The following is a 13,487-nucleotide window of genomic DNA, read 5'->3' on the forward strand; positions in this document are numbered from 1 at the left end:
TTAGCATATAAACCCAATATATCTACATTTTTAGACATAATTATCAACAAACTAAATAATATTTCGTACAACGTGTATTTCATAACTAAAAAGGACAGAAGGGGGGTTTTACGGAAATTACACAATAGAGGTTCGCCCCGCCCCCCGGAGCAGCATCACCCTACAGACAGACGTATTTTCCGCCACGCCATTTTCCTTCGACGACCGAGCGAGTAAAACCAGTGGGACAAAAAGCACCAATTGTTTGAACTCTGGATTATCAAAAAGAAGGTAGAGTTATTTGAAAATACTTCCAACTTTGTTACATACTACGTTTGTGTTTGCTCTTTTTAGCCATATCACCATATTTATGTTGTGCATTGTTTCATTTTTTTGGTTCTTACCCGTGTGCTAAAGCCTAACGGTAGGCCGCAGGAGGAGACAGCCATTTTAGCTACTTTAGCTTTCATTAGCTACAAAGCACTAATCCTACGTTTAGTATAGAAAGAGAGTTTCTAAAGTGGCAGAATAGCTAAAACTACGGTTAAGCAGAAGATTTACTCAACTTTTCAAAATTTGATCGCAACTAATTTGCGAAATATTTACGTTCGGTAAGTTAACGTTAGCATAGCCTGGCGAATCGACCCGAAGTAGGCCAATCGATTTAGTTTGCCGCACAAATCAAATCTTTTACAGAATTGATAGTATTTGTGTTTTAATGATCACTATATTAGTGTCAGAAAATGTATTTTACTACACGTTATCAGGGGAACTTATATACATTTTGTTCAACACGTGTTTAATTTCATATTATATGGTCTAAAAATGCTAGTTTACTCTCCTAATACACGTAAGACAACAATTAATTCCTATTTCTGCCAGAGAGACCAGCTGTGATTAGTTTTGTTTCAACTGGATTAATAGTAATGTCTCCATCTTTATTTATTCCCCAGACACAGTCATGCACCGTGACTGTCCCCTGGACTGCAAGGTCTATGTTGGAAATCTGGGCAACAATGGAAACAAGACTGAGTTGGAGAGGGCTTTTGGCTACTATGGTCCTCTCCGCAGTGTGTGGGTGGCCAGAAACCCACCAGGCTTTGCCTTTGTAGAATTTGAAGATCCCAGAGATGCAACTGATGCTGTTCGTGAGCTTGATGGAAGGTAAGCAGCCCCCTCGACAAACATAGCATCCAGATGGAGAGCTTCTGTCTGTCTTGCTATAGTTATTCAGTTGCAGACAAAGTGTGATTGTTTTATAGGACCTTGTGTGGTTGTCGTGTGCGAGTGGAACTGTCTAATGGTGAGAAGCGTAGTCGCACCCGCGGGGTTCCCCCTTCGTGGAGTAGGCGTCCGCGGGACCGAGATGACTACAGGCGCCGTAGCCCTCCACCAAGGCGAAGGTGATGTACATGTTGTTGTTTGACGTCACAGAAACAGTATGCAATCTATCTCCTATTTCAGTCCTGTTTGGTGACTTACTGATTCAACTCTCCTATCCACAGTATATTTTCCAGTTTAGACATTTCTAGTGTTTGTGATGTTTTCTGCTGATTATACATTTATGACTGTTGCAATGTCTTAAGGCTTGCAGTTTCATCTTCATTGACATTATGGCCATTTTACGTAATTAGGCTTGTCAGTCATTCATAACGTGGAAATGGGACATTATCCCAGGTTGCAAAGGGATGGCTTTTTATTGTAAAAATGCATCTAAATATACCCTGCAAGACCTTGTTTGTGCATTAGGCATCAGAGCTTCTTTTGAAGTGTAAATCCTTTTGCACAATAGGAATGTGAAACAGGTTTAGGAGAGCCTGTATTGAGAAGAAAAAAAAGTGTAGCTTGTTATTTTGGGAGGATAAAAGTGCCAAATGTGATGCATTCTTTTTCGTTTTGTTTGAGGATGCTTTTTATTTTTCATCTATATTAATAAAAATGAAACCCGTTGCAGAGCCACCACCATGCCTCTTCTCACCACCCTCTGAGTCAATCAACTAGTCCTCTTTCAGCATCATGTGACTGCTGATCATCGTGACCCAATCAGCTTGGCTGGTGCTGTCACATGACCAAGGCATGGCCAGTCGTCAGGTTGCACCAGCCCATTGGTTCCACAGCATGCCGTTCTCAACCTTCTCCTCCTTCAACCTTAACCCAAACGGCAGCGGCCCACCTCACATTCCCGACCAATCAGCGTATTACGTTCCCAAATGTCTACAACCTACCAGCAGCAGCCTTCGGCTAACCAATTAAAGCAGGAAAAAAGCCACAGCCAGCCCCCATCTGCCTGCCACCTAATCACCTTGCAGCATCTGGCCAGTCCTATTCAGCCAATTCTACCTACCCGGCCGACAGTCTGCCTCCCTTCCGTCATATCTAGCTTGTTGAAAACCAAAAATACTAGTAAGTTTTCCTGCTTCATTCAGTACACTGCTGATTACAGTTTTGAAAGTGAAGAGACAGCTGGTTTGAAAAGGTTGTTCTTTTTTATTATTTCAATCATAAGTTTGTCATTTAGTCCTCCACCATTTCTGTAGACCTTATTTCTAAGGGGAATGGTCCAACATCAAATATCTGGAATATCATATCTCCAGAGATTTTGATGATAGCCAATCATCTGGTATGTGTTGGGCCTCAGAGCAGAAATATAAAATCAAACAATCTTCTCAACCCCCTTTGAATATCAGACATTTTTGGCTGCTTTTAGGGCATCTTAGCCTCGCAAGAGTTATTCCCTGTGACAAATGTACGGGAGTTTGTTACTAGCCCCCTTATTCTGTATGTTGTCCCTTAAGTGCAGTGGACCAGTGTCACACAGAGGGTGGCCCCTGTGTGTCTTAATTTCTTATAATGGGGCCAGCGCCCAGTATAATATTAACTCTTCTGAGGGGAAATATGCCAGTTTGCTCACCATTTTTTCTCTAATAAGCTGTAAAGCTCAGAAGTTCTTATTTATAAGTTGACACATTTCAGGTCAACCTAAAAATAAATAACTACCGTAGTAAATATATATACCTAAACTTACTGTAGGGTAGGTGGGGAAACATTCTAAGCAACTTCCATCTTCATGTGCTTGGTCCACTGCCAACTGACTTCTATTTTCTGGCAAAAAGTCCTTTACACCCATGTTATATTACTTAAATAGACAAAGGGCTGAGCTGAAGGAGCCCAGTGTAAGAGGAGTAAAATAATGTGGAGCAATACAGTGTTTTAATACATCTGTCTCTGTTCTTGACATTTTTGTTTTTCCTGTGCAGATCCCCACGCAGGCGGAGCTTCAGCCGCAGCCGTAGCAGGTATGTCAGCTTTAGATTGTCCTCTTAAAGAGAAAAATGATTTCCACGTTCCATGTGGTGTGTTAACTGTGATTAGTCAGTTTTGGTCAAATTTGGTGTTGTGCTTTTTAGGTCTTTCTCCAGAGACAGGAGGAGAGAGAGGTCCCTCTCCCGGGACAGGAACCACAAACCTTCAAGGTCTTTTTCTCGATCAAGGAGGTAATGACAAATACTTAAAGTATAGACATATGACTTGCCATTAGATGTGGAGTGTAACCTATTATACTGACATTTTTACTGTCAGCTTGTACAAACGTAGTTCCTTTGATACTGCATTCCACTCCACATTAGCTTTTAGGTATAATTCAAATCATGTTTAATTTGTAATTATATGTTGCATTGACTATTTTCTTCTCCTTACAGTCGCTCCAGGTCTAACGACAGAAAATAGAAGAAAGTCTGTCAGGTTTAAAGGGAGCTGAAGATGAACGGTTGTACAGGCGTTGCCGTTTGATAAAATGGACTTCAACATGGCCCTGTGGTCATTTTGTTTTTTTCTTTTAAACAATCAAGCATTTTAGTGTCCCTTTACTTGTTAATGTAATTTTCAAATACACGGAGTGGGTGCGTACAGGTGTGTAACATACATCACTTAAGCCACACCTGTCTCAACTGTCCTGAAGTTGTGGTGGCGCCCAGCATTCCACCTGTCTTTTCTGAACTTTGTTTTTTTTTTCCCTCTGGTCAATGAATGTACCGTGTAGTTTGACATTTTGTGAGTAGCAGTAGTTGAAATTTTCACTGTGTAAATGCCAGCTTTTTTTAAAGGACATTGTTGGGGGATGTGAAAAGTTCCGTCTGTCTGTAAAGCCAACCTATTTTCTGACTCACTTCATACTGAAGGTTTCCATCTGCTGTTGGTTGGACTTTTTTGAGGACACCTTATAATAAATACAGCATTGATTTAAAAAGTTATGAGCAGGAGTCTAATTTGTGTATTACATTTTCCATTACTTTTCTTTGGTTTGATACTATGTAAAATGGTGTCTCGATTAAAATACTGGTTGGTTTAAAAAAAAAAAAACTGTCAGTGTGTACTTTATTCCTCTTTCTTCCCCAAGGATGTTAAAATAACTGAAGTCCAGTTTCTTTTCCACAAGAGGGCACTCCCACAGCAAATATCATGGATGTGCACAGAGACTTGGTTCAGGTCCTACAGCGTACAAGTGTTAGTTTTAGTAGTCTTATGTGCTTGTTTACTGTTTAAATCTGGAACATTTAATGTAATTCAGGCCTGTTTGTAAACTCTTGACCCAAGTTTATGAACATTCCCTTCAGCCAACACGTTACAGTGTTATACAGAATCAGAATACTAGCTTTGTTTATGTACACCTGGATGTGAAAAACCAGTTTTAATACTTGATTATGAAGATAAAAACCAGAACAAATCACAGAATCCTGGGTGTTCCCTCAAAGTGTTTTGGGTGCTATTTGTTCCCTTTGTTGTATTCTGTGAGTCAGTCAAGGAGTTGTAAGCATGTTGGCAGGTTCATGGCCCTTAAATTTCCCTCCTTTTCTACTGTACATGATGTCTGGTGTGAGATGGTTATGTAATCCAGTTGACTGAAAGTTTAACCCTTTCACTAAAATAGACAAGAGATAAGCCATCCAAATAATGGCGTCCTTGTGCTGCTGATAGTGTGTGTGTACAGCTTGTTAAAAGTGACTGAAAACGGATATATTCAAGATTCAAAAAGCTTATTGTCAAATGCACAGCACTTTACAGTTACAAAGTCTTACTTTGCGAGTTCCCTTCACATGACTTTGTACAAAGCTAAACTAAGATAAAAACAGTAGACTTATTTTAGACATAAGAATAAAAATAAGAATAAGCAAATACATGATATATATATATAATGATAACCCTGAATCAGCCATATTTTAGTAGTACAACATGTTACTGTAATGTTCACTGTGTGGTGACCAAACTCTTGATTTCATTCATTACATTTGCCGCTGTGGGCTTTCTTCTGTTTCCACAGTGTTATATATATCTCACCCACAGCAGTCCAATAGCTTTTTTCAGTCACGCCCTGAGTAGACCCACGGGTCCCTGTTCACGCTTACAGTCCACGTGAACCGGCACAGAAGTACACTCTGTGAGCTCTTGAAAAGCGCGCGCTTTTCCACGGGTTGCTCAAGCGCCTGTACAGTGACATCACTGATGAGTCATGGTATCCACTGGAGACGGGTCTCACGCAGTCCGCGGGAATCCGCCGAGAAACCTGCGATATTTCCACCCACTGTTATGTAACACAGGGCTTTGGCGCCCACGGAGCAGAGTACAGGATGACAAGTGTTTAAAAAAATAAAAAAAACAGTTAGGGTGCTTCTGCTTTTTGTAGCTAATCGTAGAGCTATAGGTCAGTGGAGAGAAAACGTGCCTTTTTAACAGATCATTAAAAAAGGCTCAAAAGTAAAGATTTGTTTTATGACTTGTGAAAGAACCTGAACCTAAAGGCAGAGGTTCTGGAATGTGTTGAGCCTCTCCTACTTGGAGAGGTGGGTGGTGAGGAAATGTCCATCCATTCATTTTTTTTGACCCACTTTGTCCTGGACTACACAGAACACAGGGGAAAGTCAGGGCAAGTTAAAAATGTTCACATTTACTGAAATATCTAAATATCTCATTAAAATACCAAATTCAAAAGAGGAGTGCTTTCTTAATTTGTCGTTTGTTCTCTGTCTCTGCAGTTTCAGAGGTTTTAGTCTCCATCCTCTCTGTGACCCCAAGAGCAAGCCAGGCTTCATTAAAGTCTCTTTTTGAGTTTCTGCATGTGCTGTTGGTGAGTTGAGCCCTCTCAGCCACCATACCTTCTGCAGCAGCAGTGCAAAGCATAAAATCCTGCAGATAAGGTTCAGAGCTTCAAATAATGTTCACATTAGCCATCAGACTGGGAACCTTGACTGTGACATCACTGTTGGTGTCAGACAGTTGGTTTGAAGGTTTCTGACAATATTCATTACAGAAGGTCTGGGCTCAGAAACTCCTTGTTGAGGTCAGAAAACTGCAGTAACCCAGATAATCACTTTCTACAGCTGTTGTGAGCGGAAAAAGTAGCTCAGACTGAAGAAAATATTCTGCCATGATGGGTTAAAGCATTGAATCTTTGAGGCATCCTCTGGTTATGAGCCAACAAACCAAAATCAGATAAAAATCTACTTCAGGAAATGCAGTTTGAGAACAGATTATTTGCATTTTAAAATGCTGCACAGCGTTCTTCCCAGAGCTGTCCGCAGTGCTATGCTTTGTTAATGAACTTTCCTTATATGGGACATACTGTAAAATGTAAAGACATAGTGCACAACATAACTACACAACATACTGTTTCAACTGTTTCAACAACTACTGATTAATGTCTTACACACAGTGCTGGGATAGCTCAAACCGTTCTCAGGTCTGGATAAACCGATTGCACCTCTGTGCATCGCCAGTAAATGGTTAAAAATTACAACCTCATTTTTAATGTCCCTGCAGTTTCATTGCATACTGTGTACATTATATAACCATCAGGTAATAACTCAGCAAAGAGCAGAACTCGTGATAAATTATTCACTAAGTGACCATGCAGAGTCTCAGGCTCCATCTATGACACCAAATGTTTCACAGTGTCTGCTGAACCAAAGCCTAATGATGCAGCACACAATGAAGAGAATTTGACACTGCACTGTGCAGCTGCCTTTGATGATAAAGAGTCCACTCGGCTGTACAAATGTAGATGCTTCTGTTTGCAGCAAACAGCTGCTGTACTCATTGTATATTCTATTTCATTAACTTCACTGACTGTACATGTCTACATTGACTGCAGCTATGCTGTACAGTTAATGTATTCTTTGTGAACGGCTTCCGAGTCCCGACTGTGTTTCTCTTGTCAGTCACCTTCTTCACAAAAGGACCCACCGTGGCACTGGGCCAGTTGGGCCTTTATATGCTGCATCCTACAGTTGGGGCTCTTGTTGATGTGCTGGGAACTAGGCTGAGGGGTACTGTGTTAAAGCTGGGAGGCATAAAGGGCTGTATATGGGCTGACTCACTGCTCAGGCCTCACATTATCAACAAGAGTGGGTGGAACAGTCTCTACTAAGTACAGTGTGTGGCCAAAGTGGAAGTTTGTGTTTGTTCTAGATGTATAGCAAGCCTCTTAAGTAACATACAGGTTACATTAACATGCAAGGAGGTAATTAAGAAAACTACAGGTTAGTTTAAAACTCTGATAATGTGTATATGTACAGCTTTGGTCCAATAAATAATTCCTTATCAGTTTAAAAACTTGTGTATTATAAAGCACATTAGCCATGTTGTTTGAGGAAATGAACTATTGTTATCAGCAGCATTCCCAGAAGCACCTTCTGAGCTGTTCCTAAATACACTGATCATAAAATAAAGGGAACACTTAAAGAACACAATGTAACTCACTCTTCTGTGAAATCAGTCTGTCCAGTTAGGATCAACACTGATTGTGAATCAGTTTCAGCTGCTGTTGTGCAAATGGAACAGACAACAGGTGGAAATGAGAGGCAGTTATCAAGACAAACCCTATAAAGGAGAGGTTCTGCAGGTGCTGACCACAGACCATTTCTCTGTTCTCATCCTTTCTGCCTGATGTTTGATCACTTTTGCATTTTGTCAGTGCTCTCAACCTAGAGGTAGCATGAGGCGGTGTCTACAACCCTGACTGCCATTAGGTACCGGGATGAGATCCTCAGACCCATTGTGAGACCATATACTGGTGCAGTGGGCCCTGGGTTCCTTCTGATGCATGACAATGCTAGGCCTCATGTGGATGAAGTGTGTCAGCAGTTCCTGCATGATGGAGGCATTGATGCTATATATGGACTGGCCTGCCCTTTCCCTAAACCTGAATCCAATCCAGCACATCTGGGACATCATGTCTTGTTTTATCCACCAACAACACATTGCATCACAGACTGTCCAGGAGTTGACTGATGCTTTAATCCAGGTCTAGGAGGAGATCCCTCAGGAGAACTTCCACCCACTGCCTCATCAGGAACATGCCCAGGCGTTGTAGGGAGGTCATACAGGCATGTGGGGGCCACACACACTACTGAGCCTCATTCTGACTTGTCTGGAGGAAGTTCCACTCAAGTTGGATGAGCCTGTAATGTGATTTTCCACTTTTATTTTGAGTATCATTCCAAATCTAGACCTCTATGGGATAATAATTTTAATTTACATTGATCCTTTTTATGTTATTTTCTTCTCAACATATTCCACTATGACATGAATGAAGATTTTAAAATATAATATTTCAGAATATATATTTCTATATATATAGAATAGAGTATTTCATTCATTGAGATGTAGGAGGTGTTATTTTAGTGTTTTTGTGCAGTGTATAAGATGTAATTCCACTGTATTAATAATGAACCTTACAGAATATAAAACTACAATATTGTTTTAATTTAATTATTTATATATTATAATTATTTATTATATTAAGTATAATTTGTGATAGGTGTGTTGTTTATTTGTACACAACACTATGTTTATGTGTTGATTCTTATTATCCTCTCTATCCCCCAAACAAAAACTGAAAATACTTCTTTATGTTTTAGAAATGTGAGGGGGGAAAACGTGCGTGTCATTATATCCGGGGTACTTTAGAATGAGCTGTTGCGCATGCGCACTGAGTGGAAGAGAGCTGCACTCGTGCAGGGTTTGTCCTGAGCAGGAATTTCCTCTCAACATACTACTAGATCCAGCAGGTTTCACGTGTGCTCATGTGTTTACCGGGCTATGTCCACGTGTGAGACACTGCAGTCCCCGCCCCTGCAGCGCAGAGGAGGGTCCCCGCCCACCGGAGTTCATAAAAGTTTAGCCCGTGTTCATGTCTGAGAGAATACTTGGAGAAACTACTAAGGAGGTCGTTAATTCTTCGATTTGTGGAGGGTCAGGATTAAAAACATCAGCCTCAGGGTTTGTTTGCTTTTTACACGGTAAAACAACCAGGAGGAGGATAAACACACTCTCCAGGATTCAGCTGTTTTTCAACAACTATAGGACCTCGAGTTTGGACTTCATTCATTTGGCCAAAATGTAAGTAGTAGCTCGGTAAATGTAGCTAACATATAAAGCTAACATATAACTATACAGATAATATACTTTTACATGAGTTTCTATGTGTGTTTCTAATAATCCCAGTCGTGCAAGTGTCATGTTAACAGCACTAATGACTCTTAATGTATACGATGTGAGTTCAAATCCAAATATAACAACCAGGTTTCAGTTTATTACTCAGAATTTGATCAAAAGTCGTAAAAACTCCTTCAGTCTGCTTGTTATTAACAAACGTGAGTGTGAGTGTGAGGAGGAGGAGGAGGTCGGCCTTCATCCAGACACTGACAGCCCAGTTTGACTGGTGGACACGAGCCCCAGCCTCACGTGGAGCCCCGTAGTAAACTGGGCAGGCTCCCAGCCGGCTCAGGCGTCACCCGCTCTCCCGCCACAGCCTCGAATCACTCCTCCAGAGAGGAGAGCCCCGCCCGCCTCCACTCTCAATGACGGCCTGTCCCGTGAGCGGAGGGAGGAGGGGAGGGAAATAACACTGGGGGTTACCCCCATTTCCCCATTTGTTTTTTTTTACATTTATTTATTTAAAATTGAAAATATATATTTTTTTATATTACATTTATTTAGTAAGTATTCATATTTCTCATTGTAAAGAAGACCCAGCTGACCTTTGCACTGCAGGTCCACAGTTATGTAACAGTGGGTGGGTATAGGTATAGGTATAGGAAGACTGTCAAACACTAGGATTAGGACACATCAGTGTGCACCCTGTCTCCGCCTGCAGCAGGTGACACTAATAATCAATGAATTTAAATAGGGCTCACAGATGCTGTCATGGTGTCGGTGTTTCTCACCTTTTAAAATCTGAATTTTGACAGTGGTTGATCAGATTCATTATTTTAATTATGTGCAACTTTTAATGTTGTGACATGAAGATGTTCCTCAGCTAATCAGTGTTTAAATGAATGAAGTGCAGCATCACATGACATGATGTCACACTGGTCTGCTATAACAGGACATTTACAACAGACAAATTCTGTATTATTAAGTTATTGTTGAACCACTATAAAATGCCATCCTCTTCATTAAACTTCAGTCCCGCTCTAGCTGGATTCACTTTCCCCTGTGTGAATGGGGCCATAGTTTGCTCCTCTGTATTACCACTCTAACGAGCACCCCCCCCCCCCCCCCCCCTGCTGTGCCTCTGCAGTAATTAGACCGGGCAGGAAGGAGTTTCTCTTGATTGTTCCCTGAAATGGAAATCCTTGGAATTCTGCCCAGCCCTTCCTGGATCACTTATACTGACTTATTATTCTCCAGAGACACAGCTGCATGCTTCCTCTTACAGTAAAGTGTTTAACTCTGAGGCTTGATAGCAAGCCAGTGCATTGATGGATATATAGATGAATTAATCACATCATCCTGAACCCTCCTGATCAGACTGCTTGGTTGGTTCTGTGTTGAGCGTATGATGGTCTGACAGTGCCACCTTGTGGTGACTCGGTGCCTGCACTGATCACTGTGTAGGACTTGTCCTTACATGTCTATGTGAGATTATGTCCAGGCATGTACCAGTGAATCACACAGCAGGGTTGACTGAGTCACTGGCTGCTGTATAAAAGCTGCTTAGTGTTCCCAGTCCTTCAGTTTACTGAGGAGGTGTAAACTGATTAGAACAATGGTAAGAAACAGGATTATGTTACATATTGGATAGAATATAAGGATTATTTTCCTGGTTTTAAAAGGGGATTCTTTTCTGATCATCTTTAACTACTGCCAAGTTTGATCTGTATTGACTGTGTGGGGCAGATTTAATATTTGTGGTTGCTTTAGCTTTGATCACATCTTCTCTGTGTTCCCTTCAGTGTGGAATGATGGCTTCTTACCGGATTCTGAGCACCCTGGCAAACGGCCAAGCTCGACGAAACCTGTTTGGCCCTGTGGACAGAGAGCAGCTTCAGGTGGAGTACCAGGCCGCCCTGCGTAAAGACCTGGAGGAGGCGTCACAGCGCTGGGGCTTCGACTTCATCTCAGACAAGCCTCTGGAGAGCAGCGATTTTCAGTGGGAAGGCGTCCCAGGTACCAGGGTGCCACTGCTCTACAGAACCTGCATGCTCGGACAGGCAGAGGGTCAGAGGGCGCCAGGGACAGCCGCAGTTATTCCCAAGAGAGGAAGGGTGGAGCTGCCACAGAGCGACAAGGAGAACATCCCCCGTACGCCGGAGAGATGTGTACTGAATATGGAGAACTGGGAGAAGACACCAGAGAGGAGAGAGAGCGCAGGAGTGAAGAGGAAACAGACAAACATTACAGGTACGTGTGCACATGTTTTTGCTGTGTATAAGACGTTGTGTTACTTACTTCAGCTTAGTCTCATCATCTTTATCCCATCTAGACTTCTACCAGGCCAAAAGAAGAGTGGTTGGGATGCCACGCAAATCCGGCGAGTGATCTCTGGTGCAGCTTCCTGCGAAGGCGCCAACATTCCAAGAGAACCACACAAAGTCTCAGGAATCCCACGTTCTTCTGCTCAAGACTCTGCACAGGTGTCACCAGAAGGTCACATACCCAGTGGATCAAAGAACAGAAGGGAGCTCAGCTTCACATCATTACTGCAGTATGAGGTTATTCTAAATTAGGGTACTGTATTCGGTCTGAAGGGGGTTGGTGTTTTTCCCAGTGGTAAGAAGGGGACATTTGAGCAGAGAAGATTAACAGTAATCTCTGGAATCAGTGGATTTATACTCATCTGGATCAAGGGGTTGTCAAAGTGTTGACTGACATTTCCTACTGTACCTTCCACAGCAGTTGGTGTTTCAGTAATTGCTAAGTCAATGGAGGTGAGCGCTCTACAGAGCTGAAGCATAGTAGAGAATAGATGAAGCACTTTGACCCCTTAGTTTAAATCCGCTACAGCTTTTCTACAGTGTTGTTTGTTCCTCATTTGAATCACAAGAGCTTGGAGTCATCTTGTGTTTTGCTGTTTTTTTTACTGTCCAGAGTTTATTATAGTTTATATAACCAGCTGTGCTTTTTTTCTACCATCATGTAATTGCAGTTCCTTTGCTTAGATTGTAAATGACAGAAGTGCCATCATGTCCTCTTCCATCCTTTCCATCTACTGTATGTCATTTTCAAAGCACATCTCCACAGCTGCACCTGTGAACAGCACCATATAATGTAGGGTAGGATTGTAGCATCATGTCTTTGGAACACTTAAAACACATTTATTTAGATATATAAATATATGTCAGAGGTTTATCTATAGAGTTTATTATAGCATTGTTCATAAAAAAAAACATTGCAGTATTGCACACAAACCTGTTGGTGGTGTATTGTACCTAGTTTAAAGTGCCTGTCTGGTGTTTGTTTTTGTTTTGTTTTTGGTAAAGGACAATCAGAAGAAAAGTGTTCTCTAAATGTTTTACAGACTGCATGTTCTTATCTGCCTCAAAACAAGTAGAATGTTTGTCCTTGACACTTGTTTATGTCTGTGTGGGCAAATCCTGCTGCTATGGGTAATCATGCCTGACTGTAACACTAATCTGTACGGTGTTGATGGAAACCTTTGTCCATGCAAAGCTTGAACAAAAGCTTGGACAAAAAATTGCCCCCATACCTTTGAATGCACTTCTGTTTCTAGTTGCTTGTGCACAAATCCTATTCATGTTGTTCTATGTTAAAAAAGCTACGAATGAAAAGATCTATCCTTATTTATTATTCCTTCCTTTATTTAGGTTTTTATTTTGTTCCCAAATTCAAATAAAAACTAAAACAAAATAAAAAAAACCTTTGTCTGTTATATGAATAAAACTGTATCAGATCTGATAAATATTGTTAGTACTTTGCATCATTACTTAGTCTGTTCAACACAATTATAGATGAAGTTTTATTTCTATCCATTTTATAGCAACAATTGTGGAATTGTATAAGTCAAAACAAAAGCAAAGCAGTACATACACAGGCTGTTATATCACTGTATCTGATTCATTTACCATGACAGTGCTGTAGCTGGGTAAAATGGTGCAGCTGGGGTGACTTTAAAAGGCAATATTTTTTAATATCTGAAAATTAGGATAAAAATACATCACCAATATATTTACAAATTAATAAATAAATCTGCGCATCTGGGGTTAAATGTA

The 13,487-nt window shown here is 41.1% G+C and overlaps 2 protein-coding genes across 3 annotated transcripts; both read left to right on the forward strand.

Annotated features, from left to right (window-relative positions):
* The first annotated feature begins 136 nt into the window (after positions 1 to 136).
* On the forward strand, positions 137 to 4,229 carry srsf3b (serine and arginine rich splicing factor 3b). Its single transcript, XM_028406762.1, has 6 exons — positions 137 to 270; positions 933 to 1,143; positions 1,242 to 1,382; positions 3,237 to 3,275; positions 3,387 to 3,473; positions 3,678 to 4,229. Exons 2-6 carry the CDS (start codon positions 941 to 943, stop codon positions 3,703 to 3,705), a joined length of 498 nt encoding a protein of 165 aa, XP_028262563.1. The 5' UTR covers positions 137 to 270; positions 933 to 940; the 3' UTR covers positions 3,706 to 4,229.
* A 4,892-nt stretch (positions 4,230 to 9,121) lies between these two features.
* Positions 9,122 to 13,100, forward strand: cdkn1a (cyclin dependent kinase inhibitor 1A). 2 transcript variants are annotated; one of them, XM_028406134.1, is made up of 3 exons: positions 9,122 to 9,372; positions 11,211 to 11,658; positions 11,741 to 13,098. In XM_028406134.1, the coding sequence occupies exons 2-3, from the start codon at positions 11,217 to 11,219 to the stop codon at positions 11,794 to 11,796; spliced, it is 498 nt and encodes a 165-aa protein (XP_028261935.1). In that variant the 5' UTR covers positions 9,122 to 9,372; positions 11,211 to 11,216; the 3' UTR covers positions 11,797 to 13,098. The 2 variants fall into 2 exon arrangements, with proteins under 2 accessions (XP_028261935.1, XP_028261934.1); XM_028406133.1 differs by lacking the exon at positions 9,122 to 9,372 and adding an exon at positions 10,937 to 11,026 and having other exon boundaries at positions 11,741 to 13,100.
* The last annotated feature ends 387 nt before the right edge of the window (positions 13,101 to 13,487 follow it).

The sequence above is a fragment of the Parambassis ranga genome, chromosome 5 (assembly GCF_900634625.1).
Source record: "Parambassis ranga chromosome 5, fParRan2.1, whole genome shotgun sequence".
NCBI lineage: Eukaryota > Metazoa > Chordata > Actinopteri > Ambassidae > Parambassis > Parambassis ranga.

Excerpts from the sequence above, each read along its gene's own strand:
- srsf3b (XM_028406762.1), top strand. The coding sequence starts at position 941 with ATGCACCGTGACTGTCCCCTGGACTGCAAGGTCTATGTTGGAAATCTG. Across the intron at positions 1,383-3,236 it reads AGCCCTCCACCAAGGCGAAG|ATCCCCACGCAGGCGGAGCT; the intron begins GTGATGTACATG and ends TTTCCTGTGCAG. Across the intron at positions 3,474-3,677 it reads TCTTTTTCTCGATCAAGGAG|TCGCTCCAGGTCTAACGACA; the intron begins GTAATGACAAAT and ends TTCTCCTTACAG.
- cdkn1a (XM_028406133.1), top strand. Across the intron at positions 11,659-11,740 it reads GAAACAGACAAACATTACAG|ACTTCTACCAGGCCAAAAGA; the intron begins GTACGTGTGCAC and ends TATCCCATCTAG.